This window comes from Eumetopias jubatus, unplaced genomic scaffold (assembly GCF_037043125.1).
Source record: "Eumetopias jubatus isolate StellerSeaLion01/CBP00866 unplaced genomic scaffold, mEumJub1_p1.0 scaffold_3, whole genome shotgun sequence".
NCBI lineage: Eukaryota > Metazoa > Chordata > Mammalia > Carnivora > Otariidae > Eumetopias > Eumetopias jubatus.
This window is the reverse complement of record NW_028274809.1, coordinates 128,406,098-128,425,511: the sequence shown is the minus strand read 5'-3', so window position 1 is coordinate 128,425,511 and position 19,414 is coordinate 128,406,098. Positions and strand designations below refer to the sequence as shown.

At 40.9% G+C, this 19,414-nt stretch overlaps 1 protein-coding gene across 7 annotated transcripts in view; it reads left to right on the top strand.

Moving 5' to 3' along the window:
- DCLK1 (doublecortin like kinase 1) overlaps positions 1-19,414 on the top strand; it is a 329,266-nt gene that overhangs the window by 163,775 nt on the left and 146,077 nt on the right. For all 7 annotated transcript variants that reach the window (XM_088022188.1, XM_028106105.2, XM_088022187.1 and 4 more), the window contains exon 3: positions 8,135-8,234. In XM_088022188.1, the coding sequence (XP_087878314.1) occupies positions 8,135-8,234 (100 nt within the window). The remainder of the gene's footprint in view (positions 1-8,134; positions 8,235-19,414) is intronic.

The following is a 19,414-nucleotide window of genomic DNA, read 5'->3' as shown; positions in this document are numbered from 1 at the left end:
TGAGAACACCATCAAGGAATGAATGTACTTTCCATTTCATAATTGTTGGGTTTTTTTTTATTGACTCAGCAAATTAAATTGCTTACATTTCGAAAGAGGACATTTTCTTTTTTTCTATTTTTTGAGCATCAGCATATTATTTCAGTGTTAACTACTAGCCATTTCAGAATTTCAACAGTATTATTTGCTTTTGCAAAAAAAAAAAGTGTCTTAGAGCTTCAAACTTGAGGAAAGTAGTTTGAGGATCTTTATTTTCCTCTCTCTGTTATTATTTGAGTAATTTATTTTTTTCTTAATGGCTTTATCTTTCTCTTGGCGAGAACCAGAGTTTCTTTAAGAGATTTTTCTTTATCAGAAATTTCTTGCTAGAAGAACAGTTGTAGAATAAATGATCATCTGCATAAGTTTATCATCAAAGACATGAAAAGGTGATAAAGGACCAGTGGAGAATGTGTTTTTAATGACAATAACATGACTTGACACATCCCTGATATTTGGCTATAAGACAAATTATAGACATATTTTAGAATCGGAAATGTATAGAATTACATGATTATAGAACAGAAAAATTCACAATGGTTTACTTATAATATCATGTGCATAACAACGCTCAGTGCTAAGAGTGGAGAAAAGAAGCCAAGTGTGGAATGAAATTGGAAGAGAAACCTTATCAAAATTAGGTTTTGGCAGGCTGAGGAGGCCCACATGTGCCAAGTTTTAACTGAAAACTAATTATAACGGTCACATTATGAACTATGCAGAAAGAAGGAAGTTATTGATTCTGGTGATTTAAAGCACAGGTGATGGAATTTTTTAAAACACAGGTATAAGCATTTCGTTTTGGAAAAGAGCATCTCCTTAAAACTGAACCTTTCGGTCTGTTCCCTTTAGCTGGTATCAAGAAGAATGAGAAATTATAAATAAGTATTTAAAAAAGAAAATTTAAACAGAAAGGGTAGGCTGTACACAGTGATTCCAATAAATGGACTGCATTTCTTGGCTTTTACTTCTGTGATCGTAATCTCACTTAAAATACATTAGGTAGGTGATGCTAAAATATTTTAGTGTTTCATGCAAGGAGAGGCATCTGATGGGGACACAATGACTGTGTGGCTTCAAAAATTGAGGCCGTGGCTGCAGCGATATTCCATTTTGTTGGTAGAGGGCGCTCTTGTAAAGAAAATATAGTGACTGCTGAAATCTCGCCCCGCTCTGTGATGTCAGCGTCACCATGGAGATCTCATTCCAGTGAGGGGGACTGGATTCCACAGTCCTGCTTTGGAAATGTGTAAATAGCAGATGCTTTTATTGCCTTTGTTTGGATCTCTGTCCGTGTACAGCAACTCAAGCCGGAAGCTCAGAGGAGGGGGAAGTCCATATTTGTCTGTAGTAGCTTTTTACTCCCTGGAAGCAGCTCAGTCTCCTGGGACAAGTGTGCATAATGACAAGTTAGTGGGAAAGATATAAATTCAGATTTCACATAAAAAGAGTCAGAAAGCCGAATATGTTTTCCTAGGATCAAAGAAATAATTCAAACTTCCTTTTTAAAAAATGCATTAGACACTTTTTAGTGTTAGAAACGATTAATGTACAATATATGTGATAACTATTATTAAAATGGTTTTATTAATGGAAATTTATAATACACAAATATAAGGGTACATATTTCTTTTTCTTATTTATTTATTTGAGAGAGAGTGAAGGAGAGCACAAATGGGGGTGGAGGGGCAGAAAGAGAGGAAGAGGGAGAAGCACAGTCCCCACTGAGCAGGGAGCCCAACATGGGGCTCGATCCCAGGACCCTGGGATCATGACCCAAGCCGAAGGCAGACGCGCAACCAACTGAGCCTCCCAGGCGCCCCTGAGGGTACCTATTTCTATGCTTGGAATAGATTTGTTTTCCTGTAGCTTGGTAGTTAAGAGCCTACTTTTGAAATTGTTTCAAATTTCTACGCATCTTCTGTTGAATCTGGCTAAGTTGTTTTTTTAAATCTGTACAATCAGGATACAAATAACATCTAACTATTGTCAATAGAGTCTGTCTCCTTTATAGCAGAGAGGGTTCAATGCAATAATGTATATTGAGGATTACATGTAATAATGTATATGAAATTATTCTTCTTTTAAATATTTTACCTATTTTTTTGAGACAGAGAGAGTAGGAGCAGGGGGAGGGGCAGAGAGGGAAGGAGAAAGAGAGAGAGAGAGAGAAGCAGACTCCCCACTGAGCACAGAGTCCAACTTGGGGCTCAAGGCAGGGCTCTAGTCCAGGACCCTGAGGTCATGACCAGAGCCAAAGTCAGACACTTAACCAGCTGAGCCACCCAGGCGCCCCTGTAGAACTCTTCCTGTTGCTGTATCACACCAAGAATTTTCGTCTTATCCTTATATCTTCATCATATAAATTACTGTGGTGAAACATATTAGAATCAATGTGGAAACTGAGAACCAAGAGAACTTAAGGAACTGTTCCAAATTTGTACAATGTTTATGTCAAATCTAGGCTCAGAACCCAGGTATCCTGATTCTCAAAGGGCTTTTTCCAGTACATCTGTCAATTACAACCACCCATGTTTTTTGAGGCACAGTGGGTGTGGCACTATGCTAAGCGCCATCAGAGATAAACTCTGATGCAACAAATGGGATGTCTTTATTTGGGATTAGAGTTTCATATAATAACCAAAGCACTGGGTAAGAATGGTAAATTAATTGATAGAATATTAAGCAGTGTATACCATAAACTGATTACCTCCTTTGTGAACTACATATAATACATGTACAGTTTCTTTTCTAGTGTAAGGGTATTTTGACAGAGGATGGTTTTCTCAGAGGAATACAGATCTCTGGAACCCACAAAACTAAAAGTCATGACAGATCCCAAGGGGTCCTGAGTTCAGACATGGTTTATAGAACGAGACTTGTGCTGGCAGGTGACCATACCCGTTACTGACAGTCACAGCATCATTTCAGTGGAAGCCTGATGGAAAGCATGTACCGTATCCCAGCTTCTATGTTAGCAACTTCTACCAGCCTTGCACCATTTCTCTGATGCTAATTCAAAGTATGCTTTTCACCAAAATAATTATACTAGTAGAATTCCTATTCCCTAAGTGAAAAGGGGCCCCTGTATGCTGTATTTTTAGCCAGATTCACTTAGGAAGGAAGCCTGTTGATATAGTGCCCAGGAGCTACCTACTATGTTTTATTTTTTATTTGTTTATATTAGGTATACATTTGGCTTATACTTACTTGGAAGTAAAAATGCATTTGAGCTAATAAAAATAACTAAAATGGATTGAGGACTTATTTTCCTTTGATTCACAGTCTTAACTCATCTAATCTTTAAAGCAACAGTATGATGAACGTATTTGATAATGAGGCACGAAGAGATGAACATCTAAGTGGCAGAGTTGGGTTAATTCGGAACCTGGGCTTTGGTGACAGGGTATGCTCTTGGGAAGTTGTGCCAGAGCAGATGTCTCTGTGGTGATGAAGAATCCCACTCCCTCTGCCCTGACTAAATGTAGAATCTTGAGAAATATGATGTGTTTCAAGATAGCTGACTGGGATTTCCTGACTTGCCCGAGTCAGAGGTGGTCATAGTGCAAAGACAGCAACTCAGCCACCTGACTCCAGGCCCATGACATAAACCACCGACAGAACAATGCAGTTTACTTTCTGCTAAGTTACTAATTCACAACAGTGTGTTAGGAATTCTTTGCAGTATAAGTCTATACACATATGTACTGGAAAAGAAGAGACGAAGAATGAAGGCAGTTGTATTCTCAAGGCCTAGCACAATGGCTAGTAAATAATGTGTGTTTAATAAACATTTATTGAATGATGACTAAGGGTTCAGGGAAGGGGTAAATTACTTTGGATTGGAGTGGATAGCTAAGGTAAGGCTTGAATCTTCAACTGAGCCTTGAGTCATGAGAGAGATTTGAATAGGCAAAGAGTTAGGTAGGAGGGGGTACCAAATGGGGAAAAAAAGTCATATAAAGATCCTTGCAAGTAGGAAAGAAGAAGCCCTTTTCTGAGAAGAATATGTAAAGCAGATAAATTGGAACGTGTTTTCGGTTAGACCATAGCCCTTGCATTTGTCCTTATATCCATTCATCCATCCATCCATATCCATCCAAACATCCAGTCATCCATCCATCCATCATCCATCCAGACATCCAGTCATCCATCCATCCATCATCCATCCAGACATCCAGTCATCCATCCATTCATCCACCCATCCATCCATCCAAACATCCAGTCATCCATCCATTCATCCACCCATCCATCCATCCAAACATCCAGTCATCCATCCATCCAAACATCCAGTCATCCATCCATTCATCCACCCATCTACCCATCCAAACATCCATCCAGTCATCCATCCAAACATCCAGTCATCCATACACCCATCTGATAAATGCTTATTAAGTATCAGGTATATGGCGTGACTACTGTAGACTCGAAAAGTAGGTTGGGACCAGATGGAATGCCAGACTCAGAAGATGAACTTTAACTTGATGATCATAAGCCATTGATGTTTTTCTGAGTCATGGAGAGAGATTTTGAAAGTTTAAAAGAAAGAATAGATTAGCAGAATTAAACAGGATGGATTGGAGAGAAAGAGGTAGGAGTAAGAAAACCCACCAGAGGGAAATGCCAATGTGCACAGGTAAGAGGATAAGCTCTGGACCGCTGTGGTAATGGGGGTAAAGAGAAGGCGGACAGGAAAAGGCCTGGGTTTGAGAGATGTTAATCCATAAATGGAATTTGTTTTTTTTCAGCTGGTGATCCCACTGAATTTTGAGAACCTCAAATTTAAAAAGGAATAACACTGTATAGATGTATAAAATCAGATCTTTATGCAAAACATTGGTAATCCATTGATATTAGAGTAATGCCAAGGAAAATCCTCACGGCATGTTGGCTTACAGAAGAAAGTTATACATCTTCTGTTACTCTTTTTTTGTTAGATGGAATACATTACAGCCACCTCCAGATCAATGACACAGAGTGAAAGCATGGATAATTGAAGTGCATAGGTTATCCTAAACCCATCTTTATTGTAACCTTGTGTTTAAGCCTCCTTTTCTATCAAATGTTTTATCAAGGCTTCTAACAAGGAGCAGTTTTATAACTTTGAATTTGATCTCCTGACCATACGTACCTTCTGCGGTGGGAGGTTGTGAACAGGGAAATGGCTAAATGGTGCCAGAGCAGAGAGCACAGAAGACATTACAGTTTCTACTAGTTCAACAAATGCTTTGATTTTAGTCACTGAAGATTGAGAGGTAAATGAATATATGTTGCTTGGCACTGACATGACTTTTCCCTGTTTTTTTGTGTGTGTGTTTTGGGCGATGACAGTTATTTTTCTTTAACAATCGCTGCATTCCTTTTATGTTCTTGGAATCCTGGAGTTGGAAACAACATCAAAAGTTCATCATGTCTCATTTCCCACTTGCCAACAGAATTAAACCTAAACTGTCCAAGCTGGATCATTGGCCGTTCTGTTCTTTGAGTCTTGGCCTTAAGAGGATGGTCATGGATATATGATGGAAGGGAGTTAGTTAACTGGCAGCCTGCTTATCACGTGCTGTAGTTTTAATGATAGTTATCTGCCTGCGTAGTAATAGCATAAAACACGCACACGTAGAGGAATGTGATCTGGCCGGCAGTCTGATGTTCTAGAATACAGATATTGGGAATGTGTGCAATGAAAGGACAATTTCCTTTGGAAAATGGTATTTTTCATTTGTTCGAGACTTGTCATCATGTTTGGCACACAGTGTAGCTCAGAGCGGGCCCATCATAAATGTTTATCAGCCAGAGAAGTGTGGCTGCCCAGGAGAGTGCGTATCATTACTTTCCATTGTGTGTTCCCGGAGTTCTTTTCACCTCTGGCTGTCAGTGAGGAACCCAAGGGATCCCCGTCACACATTAGTCCATATGATGCTGTGTGAAGAAAAGAGTTCCAGAATCAAATAAGGGTGGGAAATACTGTATTTCCTCTCTCCTCTTTGGAGTTGTGATGTACATGAGCATGTGAAGGGTTTTGCAAGGACCAGAAATAAAGAAACCTGTTTATATTGGATGAACTCAGTATTTACCAAATCTATTTGCTTACAGAACCCCCCCTTTTATTTTTTTACATAAAACATATTAACCATTCACACTCTAAGAAATACTACCTTTTAAGGTTAATGGTTCACATTTTTGCCTGAGGGAGAGACCATGTTTTACTCATTTTTGTGTGTATATGCTCCATGCTAATTGGCATATAGTAGGCTCAATAAAGACTTACACGTGTAAGATGAAAATGGCCTGTATGGGGTTGGTTGGGATGACATCAACCGCTGATCATGAAGGCTGGGTGGGGTGGTTGTCATGAAGATAAAGATGGACAGGGTCACAGTTGGGATCAGACAGAAAGGGAGGAGTGAAATGGAGTGGGTTCTGAATGCAAAGGGCCTGTTTTTTTATTTTGTTTTGTTTTAAAGATTTTATTTATTTATTTGACAGAGAAAGAGAGAGAGAAAGAGAGCACAAGCAGGGGGAGCAGGAGAGGGAAAAGCAGGGTCCCCACTGAGCATGGAGCCCGATGTGGGGCTCGATCCCAGGACGCTGGGATCATGACCTGAGCCGAAGGCAGCCACTTAACCGTCTGAGCCACCCAGGCGCCCACAAAGGGCCTGTTTTTATCCCAAGCAGAAGACCGGAGATTCTGACACCACTCTTAAGGATTTTTAGTCCATTTTCCTTGATCACTACAATGTCTGTCTTAAATCACCTATATTTTCAAGCTTTTCCGAAACATGTCATGGATGTACCTCACTTACACTTAATGTTTATTATCAAAGTATTCTAAAAATGTCATTCTTAAAATTTCAGCCAAGCGATTATTTGGAAATGAGAGCTTATTTGGAAAAACTATCTGAAGGCTACACATCACTGTATTTGGGGCCTCTAAGTAATGCTGTGTTCTCCCAAATTACTACTGTTAAGTCTTACAGTACCTTTGATGTGTCAGGACAGTGCTACCAAGCATTGACATAGAGCAGAACCCCAGAGACGCCCTGCAGATGACTGCAAACAAATGAGGGAGGATCTAATAGTAAACCCAGGCCAAAAGGATCTGCCACTCCAGGGGGCGTTGTCTGTGGGCCTCAGATATCCAAGGGAAAATTCTATTAGAAAGTCTATTTCATAGAGCTCTGAATGGGTGCCTTCAGTTGGCTGCTTCATGATGTGCTTCAAGCAAAGGAAATTGAAACTAGATAGAAATCAGCAGTGTTCCCAGTGCCTTCTGTTGACATCATACATGTTGTGAACAAAATATTACACCACATATCCAATGACAGAGCAGTATGCTGGAAATTATTCCTTTTGACCACATGTCCTTGAAAAACGACATTTAGCTCTCTTATTCCTCCAAGTTCTTATTGGAGGATGAGTTGAATAAATATCCCAAGGTGGTTATAAGACTTTCCTTTTGCATAACTACAAGAAGCTAGGTAGCACAGGAGTTTTTAAGTTTAGCATAACTTGAGTGGTGAGCATACAGTTGCCCAGTCTCTGTATCTGAATCTCAGAAATACTTATTCTATTATTCCTTTTACGAGGACTTCTTCTTTTGTTTCAACCAGAGGTAGAATGGGTCTAAAGGAGATCATTATATTTATATTATGATACAGATAATTTTCTTCAGTAGTTACCCCAAGTAAGAGTGATCACCGCGTGTATAGTATATTTGTTGCTAAAATCATACACATTTATTGCTGTTGAGGAATATTATGTTCAAATGAATAAAGGGGTGTTCCTTTCCCACGTGTCGCCGCATCCACTCTATTATGAAAATCAAGGGCTCTTGCCTCTTGATAGGTCAAGTAATAAGTGTGACAGTTTACTGGTTCTATTTTCCTTATCCGTCTTCCTGCACAACTGAAATGTAACATGTTTCTTACTAGTAACAGATGCTGGAAAGCTTCTTTTGAAATTCCTCGGAGACGTTGTCCTGTTGAGTCCATTAGATGTGGGAAGTGGCTTTATGCAGATGTCTACTTGCGGGGATGCAATGTTGTAATTGCTGTTCTGCTGACCCCTTGCTGAGTGCCATGCTTTTCTCTTGTAGGTGATGTGCCTTCAGGACTTTTTTGGTGACGATGACATTTTTATTGCATGTGGACCGGAGAAGTTCCGTTACCAGGATGATTTCTTGCTAGATGAAAGTGGTAAGGAAAAAAAAAAAAGTTCAAAACCAAGGAAAATTTGAGGCAGCTTTCCAAAATGAGCCGCACCAGGCCAAGATTATGTCAACCCCAAAGCTACCAAATCAGTTTCAGATCCTCACCCAGCATGTCTTTTCCATATCTCGAATTTCTTTGATTTTCTTTTATATAGAAAACAGATGAAACGATAATTGGAAAGGTTAAATCATTCAGAAGAGTAAATTACTAATGGTTAATTTATAACCACTTAATAACTAAATTGATGTTTTATAGAAAACCATGATGCAGATTTCTACATTTTTAATTCTTTCTGTTTTGCCAACACATGTAGTTGAGAGATTTGTAATCATAAAATTATTGAGTGTGTTTCTAGGTGGAGCTTTCAGGAGCCTCCTGTGGTTCCTAACTGGGAGGGAGAGTGGCCCGGCATTCCTACAGAATTTGTATGTCATTAGCATCTGTGAGGGACCACAAAGGAGGAGGGTAGTGTCCTTCAATTCGAATTGAAATGTGATTGTTTGTAATAGATGAAGAAGAGACTGTTGATTAAGAGGGAAAGACGTGTCTCCCAAAATGAATATGAAAGGTTGTGACTTGAAGAAAGACTTTTTTTCTGATGCTATAAGTCATTTCAGAATCTTAACAGCATCCCAGGAAAGATTATTGCACTGACAGAAGAGACCGCTCCTTAATCATATTACTTCTAATTTAATTAGAGGAATATCACATATTTATGGACAATGCAGACACTAGATAGTTGGAAATGCTTTTTGAAGTGGTAATGAATTTTCTGCTTAAACGCATGCAGAAACAAATCAGTGAGCTTTTGACTAAGGGGATGGAAAATACTTGCGCACTGACAGGTTAGGATAAGTGATGTGATGTCGGGGTCCCACTCGCCCACTGCTGATGCATGTTCACATACAGGGCCTCCATTAATACATATGGATGCATATCGTCTCTATGCATTTAAACCTAGTATGATTATTTCATCATTTAGAAATGACTTCGGGTGTGTGGGGAGGGATAAGAATAAGAGATTGCCCCCGATTGTGAAAATTGCAAATGCCCAATGAAAGTACATATATGATATAATATGTTAGATAGATAGATAATCTGACGGAAGTGTCATGTGAAGAGATTTAAGTTATTTTGGTTCAAAGAACCTAACTGGAAGGTATCTCTTTCTTTCTAAATAAGTTTTCTCTAAATACATTCCATCTTTATTTTATTTTATTTTTTTTAAAGATTTTATTTATTTATTTGAGAGAGAGAGAATGAGAGATAGAGAGCACGAGAGGGAAGAGGGTCAGAGGGAGAAGCAGACTCCCCGCCGAGCAGGGAGCCTGATGTGGGACTCGATCCCGGGACTCCAGGATCATGACCTGGGCCGAAAGCAGTTGCTTAACCAACTGAGCCACCCAGGCTCCCTAAATACATTCCATCTTTATCTCTGGTTGATACGCCCTTTGGGGGCAAAGATTTATGCAAATACACCAGGCACGGGGAGCCCTCAGGGAGGGCTCTTCCCAACCCACTCCTTCCTTCCACAGGATGAGACAGCCTTGCCGTTGTGTCAAACAAGAGAATGTTAAAGGAGTCAGGAGGGAACCCACAGCACAATTTTGAGAAAAATAAGCTGCCCTGACTTTCAATTTAAAGAAAATAGCTGCTTCTGATAGAATAGTCTGAAAGAACAGATGCATTCTGAAGGTTTCATTGATTGCTTTGATAGAAAACAACCTGTCAAATTCCAACTGGAATACAGTTCAGTTTCAAATCAGCACTGTTGACCTGGGGCTGCCAATGCCTCTATCCAGCCTCCAGGTAGACTTGGGGCCTCTCCCCAACCTAGCTCCCGCGGCCCCCCGCCCCCCCCCACACACACCGTGAGACCTCTGGGCTGGGCTTTCCCTTCCCTACACTCTGCTCTCACACTATTCCCTGGTGACAGCAGGCAGACAGGCTTTCTGGAAAGTACAACAGAAAAAAATACCAGAAAATCCATTGTGATTTCCCTTTAGAATTTTCCTCATTAAAAAGAATACAGGCAGATAGACAGATTGATATCTACATATATGCATAATGGTGCACACACGTGCATCAGAACACCTTGCCCATCACATACAGTTTGGCACTTGGAAAGACCATTTCAAACTATTCCAGTGGGAAAGTGAGAACTTCACGTTCTTACCCCTGATGAATATATCCTAACTGTTTCTTGGTGTGAAATCCATTTGCTGAGTAACAGTGTCCTCCCCCATCCTGAGAGAAACACGTGGATTGGGGGAAGGGGGTAGAAAAAGAATCTAAATTGAGATTTTACTTCCTTGGATGAACTTACTCTGAGACTAAATTCACACATTGACAACTGCAATTTCCCTGTTGCTTGTACAGCTTGTTCTAGTGCTAATGTATTAAAATTTGAATCTTTTTTTAAGTGCTCTGAGATGATTTATCCCAGCTTATCTGTACTTGCTAAATGGTATTTGCACATTGAGGCTTCATTTGGCCTGTTCCATAGTAGCTTCCTAAAAGGAGTATCAGCGGGGGGTTCAGACATCTTCAGAATTAATACTCAAGCAGGGCTGTGCTTGATTTAATGGCGTCAAGAAGAGGCCTTTTGCCACAAGGCAGCACTTTTATTTTATCTTTCAAAATTAACCCAGCTCCCAGTGTGCTCAGGATTAGCAATAATACATCCCCCTAATTACTGCTGGGAAAGCTCCTGGAGACCGCTCATGAGGTCTTTCCAATGAGGAATTCTGCCATTACTGACTTATATTTCATGGGCTACATTAGAGCCAGATCAATATTAGAAACTGTGAGGGAGCATTCTTCCTCCCCTAAATTTTCACATGAGAAGAAAAACCAAAAAAAAAAAAAAAAGTCTTCCTTTTTCCATCTTAAAATGTAACTCATTTTAGCAATATCGTCATCAATCAGTGGAGTCTTAGCACCTTCGAAAAATGGTGGATACAGCACTATATATAGAGACAGACAGGCCAACAGCTCCTTCCCCTGCATGGGCTGCTGCTGTCTCATTTAGAAGGATGAAGCATAGGCAAGGAAAATGCCAACTTGGAGACAGGAAGCTTGACATAGTTTTGCTTATATATTGATGATAAACTGACGAATTTGTGATTTTTGTTGCCATTAAAAAGTGACAGGATTTTGTTGAGAAATGCCCACCTTGCACCTGGCTGGGGGGTCGAGGGGGACAGTTAACTCCTTGGTGATGAGCCTGTCACAGAATATCACCGTCTGCCCCCCAGCCTCAAGCCAACACCCCCAAACTTGCTTGGCCAGTTTATTCACCCATGTACCTCACCCCTGCTGGGCCCGCCACATGCTCAGGAATCTAAGTGTATCTCTCACTCTCTCTTTTTACCAATTCCCGAGTGCTCTTGATTCTGATGTTAATAGGCATTACTTCAAACTTACACATTTTTGCATAGGTGTTGTATGAATTTCCTAAGGCTGCTGTAAGAAAGCACCATGAATTGGGTGGCTTCCGACAACAGAAATCGATTCTCTAATAGTTCTGGAGGCCAAAAGTCCAAACTCAAGGTATAGGGAAAATCTGGGCTCCCTCTGAAGGCTCTGGGTCAGAATCCTTCTAGGCTATAATCCTAGTTCCTGGGGGTTGTTGGCAGTCCTTGGAATCCCTTGGCGAGTACTGCGCCATTACTCCAGTCTCTGCCTCCAACCTCACGAGGCCTTCTTCTCTATGTGTCCAAATTTCCCTGTTCTTATAAGGACACCAGTTATTGGATTAAGGTCCACCCTAACCCAGTATGACTCCATTTTAACGTGGTTACATCCGCAAAGACCCTATTTCCAAATGAGGTCACATTCACAGGTACCAGGGTTAGGAGTTCAGTATATCTTCTGTGGGACACAGTTCAACCCACAAAAAGATGTTTGAGGTTGTCTGGATTTTATTTGAGCTTGGGTTACAAGTAAACCCATTTTTATTTGTTTGTTTTGACCTGTCTTTCGATTTGAGCAGTGATGGCTTTGTATTAATCAGTAGAATGAATAGACAAGATTGCTGTGACGAGACTGTCCCCTCTGTTGGCCTTTCATAGGTTGGGTCCCTCACCGGATGGGTCGGAAGAGTGCCCTGAGATGGTATGAGCAATGCATTGGTCAGCAGCGTGTTTGACAGAACCTCTCTTGAAATACTTCTGAATAAGATAAAAAATAGAATGTCTGAAGGACATAGGTGGTTGTGTTTTTACTTGATAGAACTGTCCTGTCCAAGAGGCACTGAGGTATAGATTGATGGCACTGTGTTGGAGGAGATCGCTATTAGAATTGGCCCATGAGGTCCCCGAAGGGAGGGAGTGTTTGTGCGCTGGGAGTCATGCCAGTAGGGTTCTTCCTTCGATTCCGTGTAGTTTAGTGTGGCTAGAAATGCCCATTTGAGAACACGGTTGGTGTGCGGATGAAATTATCTGGTAGGAAAACAAGGATCCGCAAGGATTTTAGCAGAATGAACTGTATCCACGAGGATAAAATTGAATTGGTATTAACAAAAAGTAGTGCTTTAGTTTTGTTTGTTTGTTTGTTTGTTTGTTTTAAGAAATCCGGTTTTACCAGCTTAGTCAGGAGTAATGGAGTTTTAACAGTAGAACATGTGAACATTTTAGTTGACGGAAGGCTTCTTGTGAGATGTGGCTTATTTGCTGTCTGGATTGTAAGCATGTCATATGTGATAAAACCTTTCAGCCTCTCTGATTGAACATGGCAAATGTTGACTGGAGGAAAAAAGTTAAAATGAAAAATGTTCTTCAAAATTCACAGAATTACTGTAGAAGCCTAGGAAGTATAGTGTAGAAGAATAGACAAAACTTAAATAATTGGGCTTTTTGTAAGTTGGTAGCATTCATACTTTCGAAGTCATGAAAGTTTAAAAGTGCCCCAAGGCTTTCGGGATACCATGTGTGTGTGTGTCCATGTGTGTGCATGCACATGTGTGCATAATGTCCTATTTCTGGGGAATGCCAATCCAGCTTCTCCCTGCATGAGGCACGCCTGTCTGGAGTGCAGTGTTGTTCCTGGGTATGTGATTCTAGTAGGAACATTTCCTTGGCTTTTCTTACGGAGCCCCTGGTGTTGGGTTCCCAGAATCCATTTGGTAAACATTTCTAGAAATACTCCATCATGACCACGTTCCAGGGACCCGTGTCCTGAGTGAGATGAGACCGAAGTTGCATTAGGCACCATTTAACAAGCAATGATCCCTGAGTGTTTTTCTCAACTCTGGGTGGTAAGAAAATGGGGTTAGAACCTAGAATAGTAGAAACAGTATGGGGTTAGGGTTAGAAGGCAGGTGTAGTGCAAGCTCCGTGTCCTACTTGCTGTGTGGTCTTTGTATCTCCAAGCCTGCTTCCTATTCTGTGAAACATCTTTTTTTTTCCTGGGTTGTAATGGACCTCAAATGAGATAATAAATGTCAAAGCACATTCAAAACTGTGTTCCTTATTACTTAGTGAATGATGTTAGTGAATGACACCTCAGCTGAAATATCCCTCCTAGCCGAACTGCAACTGGACTCAGCCACATAGGTTCATTTGCAGGGCTTAATTGGAGGCAGATGTCACCAAGATTTGGTTTGGGTGCTCTTTAGAACGAAAAAGCACTTGTCCATGGCTTTCTTCCCACCTTCAACTTTTATTCCTGTGGTGGAGGTAAGAGGGAATTAGGGACATTTGAAAATACTCACTCTTCTCCGGAGGGAATCTCTGGAAGATTAAACCAGCCACATTTAGAACCAGTCAGACTTTTCAAATGGACCACGTTCAGGGGTCCCAGCCTGTATGTCCACATGGATTTAGGTCAAAGGGATTTTCGATGGCCCGCCGCCCTGTCCCAGGGCTGGTGATGCTGGGAAACCACAAGGTCATTGTGAACACCAGGAAAATGCTCAGAGTCTGGATAGAGACCAGGCCTCCTCACACAGTGGGTTTTGAGCTACTGCTAACAAAATTCATTTGTTCTTTCATGTATCCATTCGTTTATTCAATAGGCTAAGCTAACTTAGCATGTGCCAGGGAGTATGGTAGACACAAATAACTGTCAGCCTTGACACTTACATGAAATAGGACCCATCATGTGACTTTTAATATTGCGTATGTCTAAAGGATCTCTGGTACTGAACTTTGACTCTAAATATTACTTGGTGCTCATTGCTGTAGTGTATTTTCTTCCTTTGGAAAAAAATTGTGGGAAATGACTAACGGGGTCACAACGGACTGACTTCTCTTTATAGAGTTAAATTTTAATCAGATTAAAGACCAGTTTAAATTGAATCTGCGGGAAGATTTCTTTGAGATGTGTAGTACTTCATGCTGGAATATCTTATTGTTTCAATAAATGTTAATTCTAGGAATGTATAGTTCTTATTTAAAAAAAAAACCCGATGGCTGTCTTGTTGAATAATTGCCAAGTTTCTGTGGCATTTCATTGTCGTGCAGAAAATCTGGTATAATCTTGACTGCGTTGATTTATAGAATACAGCGCGATGCTTAAAGTAGAGGGCTTTAAGGTTTTTGTTTGTTTTGAGTTCCAGAGAGCACATTGGTAACCTGCTTTGCTCGTCAGCAAGTTCCCATTCACCTCTTAGCAGTGGTAAAGCTAGAGGGGTTCTGAGACTTTCTCCACCATAGCTACACTTCAGTTCATGTATAAACATAAAGTTCCCCAGAACATAGTGATATTTCCAAATTTCATAGTTGCCAAGCTACGGAGACCTATAGAGTATTATCCTTTGGAGACAAGCTCTAACCCCAGTACAAGCTAGTTCCTTTGCTACAAATAGATGATTTTCTACTTAGGAAATCAAGACATTATATAACACATGCAGTCTTTTCCTTTACACTTTCTCTTCTGTTCCGTACGGGCTTCTTTTTTTTTTTTTGTATTCAGTCACAATGACACCTGAACTGTTGACGTGGAAATACCCTACACATATAACATTGGGCAATGAGTGCTACACAGTAGGAGTCTTGGAGGCCATCAGCCCACTGCCCTGCCCAGTGCAGAAATCTCCCACACAGCATTGCGACAGCTGCTCATCCATCCCCAGCTAGAACCCTCTGTCTTGCAGCTTACAACTGTGTAAGAAGGCCAATCCCACTGTCCACCAGTGCTGATTTTTTTTATAAGTTCTTTCTTATCTTGGGCCCCTATTAATCTCTCTCTAGCTTGTACACAGAGGTCCTGATTCTGCCCTATGGGGTAAGAAATACAGCCCATTGCCTTCATTTGCAGAAGATGAGCTGGTGTCGTAGACCACCAGGTTGATCAAAGTCATTGATCAATGACTTTGTGATTGTGAACTATATTATTTGCCTTTCCTCCTGAACCAAAATATCTCTGTGTATTCCTCCCTCCCCCTCTCATGTTTCATAGGAAGAAGCTTCCTTCTTCATAGGAAGAAGAGCCTCTTGTTCTTTCTAAAGGCAAATGCAATGTTCTTGATTTTGGCTTCTCTCTTCTTTGTGACCTTGTCTATCAGTGTTCCTTTCTTATTCTTCTTGGGAATTTGTTATTTTACCCTATCTTCACTGTCTCTTCTCAACCTGCAGTCACAACTAAATTTATCCTCTCCTCAAAGGGCCTTCAGTCATCTCTATCATCTAATCAAACCATTGTGCCCTTTCTGTGCCAAACAGCTTTAAAAGGCAAAATTACTAAAAAAAAAAAAAAAAAAAAGAAAGAAAGAAAAAGAAAAAGAAAGCAAAACTACTGTCCTCGAGGCCTCCACGTCTTCATCCTGACTCACTTTTTATACCCTTGGGTAATCAGTACATTGAAAACACGAGAATTATGGGCAATCTTTTTTTCATTAAAAAATTGTCTTCCACTAGCCTTTTAAAGTTATGTAGTGGTAGAAGTTCTTCTTTTGCCACTGTATGACACTCAGGCACAGATCTCAAGACTTTTCTCTTCCCTCCTAAGGTAGTAAAAAGTATTATGGACTCTTCTAGCTACAAATCACCATCTCAATCCAGAAAAGAAAATATCTAGCCCCAGGCAATAGTCATTCAAAATTGGAATTCTTTTTTTCGTACCCACCCAGGGCCCAATGTAGTGAGTCCCTTCTCTGAAGGAAAAAGGTAGGGTTCTCCTTTTTCACTTACCTCCTCCCTGTTGTTTTTGATCCTTTCAGGGTTGGAATAGAGAAGGGTGGAGAGAAAGGGGGGGATGAGAAAGGGGAGGTGGGGAGTCCCTACATGACAGCACTGTTGTAAGACGGCTTCAGGCTGTCTGGGCCTGCAGATGTTATATTAAGCCAACTTCTCTTTTGGGTGTTTTTATGGGTTCTTCAGGGACCGTCACTGGGAACATTCCACTCTTCTTCTTTGATGTGGTCAGTTCAGTTTCTTCCAGTTTTGGGTGTTTCTCTGTTAGTCCTTGTTTCCCAAAGCTCTCCCTGTTGACCTCAGATGATCCTCTTGGGAAGAATTTAAATTAGCTCCATGTCAACTCACACCCTCAGATCCATCAACACACTCACATGTCCTTTCTCCCGACAACAGGCTACCCCATGCAGCCAAGCCTCCTTTACTCTGCTGCCAATGGTTCTCCAGTGAAAGCCAAACACTCAACCACCAGTGTGTTATTCCCCTCCATCTGCAGATGACACTGACCCGTCTCTTCAGATCTCCCAGTGAAGCCCTAACTGAGAGGAAGAGAAGTATCTCCCCTCTTTTGGAAGGAGGGAATTCATAGCACAACTCTCTGAAGAAGGCCTTCTCACAAATCCCTTTTCTCTCTGATAATGTTATGCCTTTTATACTTTTGAAATGGGTAAGAAAACTAAGGCACGTAATTTGTTCAGATCTACTTTGAAATTTCTAGAAGGTGATCTACCTTGCAATTTACTTTGGTATCTGATACACATCCCCTTGCAGTCTGGACGAAAATTCCATTTTGAATCCTGTGACATTGGTGACTGCCTTCCACTCCTACCACATAGATAATAGTTCCATAAACAAGGATAACCTTCAAATCACTATATCCGATGCTCTTTTTTTCTCTTTTTCCTTCCCAACTTCTTTGTGGCATTTGACACTTTTGAGGCTTCCCTCCTTGAAATTCTCTCTTGTCCTTCATGGGGTTTGCTGTTCTGGTCTTCTGCCTCCCTTCATGACTGCTCCTGAGCTCCTTTCAGTTTTGTTCTGCCATGTATCCCTTAATAATCGTTCCTGAAGATTCATTCCTCAACCCTTTTTTCTACTTAATTACTTTTAATTCTTAGCCAAGTTCATCTACCTTAATGGTTTCAGCAATGATGGTTATGGTAGACAGTGATGGTGACAAATGGCAACCAGATGGTATGCAATAAGCAAAGTCTTTGAAGTATGTATAATTTTCCCAATTTTACAATTAAGGAAATTAAAGCTTTGATGATAAATAATTTGTCCAAGGCCACACAGCTAGTTAGTGTTGAAGGCAGAGTTCAAACCCAAGTTTGTTTATGTTTGACAGTGCACCCTTACGCTCTAAGTACACCTCCTCTCAGATCTCCATCTCTAACCCTGACTCCTCTCAGGGGCTCCAGAACCATCTTTCCAGCTTGCTAGTATGAATTTTCTTATGGGTTATTCCACAGCCGCTTGAAGTTCAGCATATCCCACAAGTGAACTCATCATCTCCTGAGTCGATTTTATCCAACTCCTTCTATGTTTCCTGTATTCGTTCATGGCATCAGCCCTCTCCTTAACACCAACGTTGCAACACATGGAGGTGTCTTTTACCTCACCTTTACCCCCTCACCTTTACTCCTCATATCCCACATTTAGTTGCCTGCTTTCAGTGCCACCACCATTATTTAAGTCAGTTACTCATAATCTCTTGCTTAGACTCTTACAGTGATGCTTTAACTTGCTTTCCTGGCTTCAGTTGTTAATTGTTCCACACCTTTGTACACAGGGTCATTCTCCTATACTCACCTGAATAGCTCTCCACCGCCCAGAGACTCCTTGGCATGTCATTCTAGGACAGTCGTAATTCAGCTTTGTATCCTTCCAGACTTACCACTGCTTTATTCCTCTTCTGCCCTCCAGCCACAGTATTATTTGCAGGTCTCCCAAAACCATTTATTTTTGGTATCTCCGTCTCTGTTCATACTGTCCCATCAACCTGGAGTGCTCTTCTTCCTTTTTCCCATCACCACCCAGCAAACTCCCTTTTGCCCTTTGAAGTTCAGTTCAAAAGTTGCCTTCCCCCATCTTGTTGGTCTCCAAAAATTACTGATTTCTCGTTTTTTTTTTTACAGACAGTTATCTCATTTAATCCTCAGAAAAACTCTGCGGTGTTGCTTTATAAATAAAGAACACCAAGTTAAGACGAGTTAAGAAACTGCTTAAGATCACATACCCAGTGGGTAACAGGGTTGGGATGAACACTGGAGATCCCAGACTCTCTGCTTTCCTCGTACTTAATTGTTAGTGCCTTGAAGCTGGTCCTCTGTATCGTTAATCTCTGTATCCCACAGTACCTATCACAGTGCTCTGAATCTAGTAAAAGCCCAAGAGATGTTAGCTGAGTCAGTGGATGCAGAAGGGATCTACTCCACCTGTCAACCTTGTAGACGCTTGAGGACTGAGGCTCGACATTTGCCCAGAGCTGATTTTTCCAGATTTGTTAGGAAAGTTCCTTCAACTGGTGCTCTTGAGACCACCCTACTCTCCTGATTACTTTTCTCTGAATACTTTCCGGTCAGCAACACCCTCTTCAAAATAAACCCAGAACTGAATGCAGTACTCCTTGAAGGCTTCCGATAGCATAGAGAATATAAATTTATTTAATAGAGGCATCGAACTTGTTCAAATGCAGCAGAAATGTGATTATGCCTTCTGTAAGCACCAGCCAAGCAATGCGGGCTCATGGTTAGCTTGCAGTCAGCTGAACTCTCTGGGGCTTTCTAATGTGATGTCAAGCCAGGTTCTACTTGTTTAAATGCATAGCTGAACCTCCATCCGGTACTTTAATTGTATTCATGCCAGAGAGCACCTTATTAATTTTAGTCATTAATTCCGGCCGCTAAAGGGCCTTAAGCATCCAAATTCTGCCTGAGGACAAATAACAGTGGAGGACAGAGTTGAAATCCAGTTTCTCTGATTTCCAGGTCCTTGCTCTTCCCAACTAAGTTACGCTGCTAGGGACCT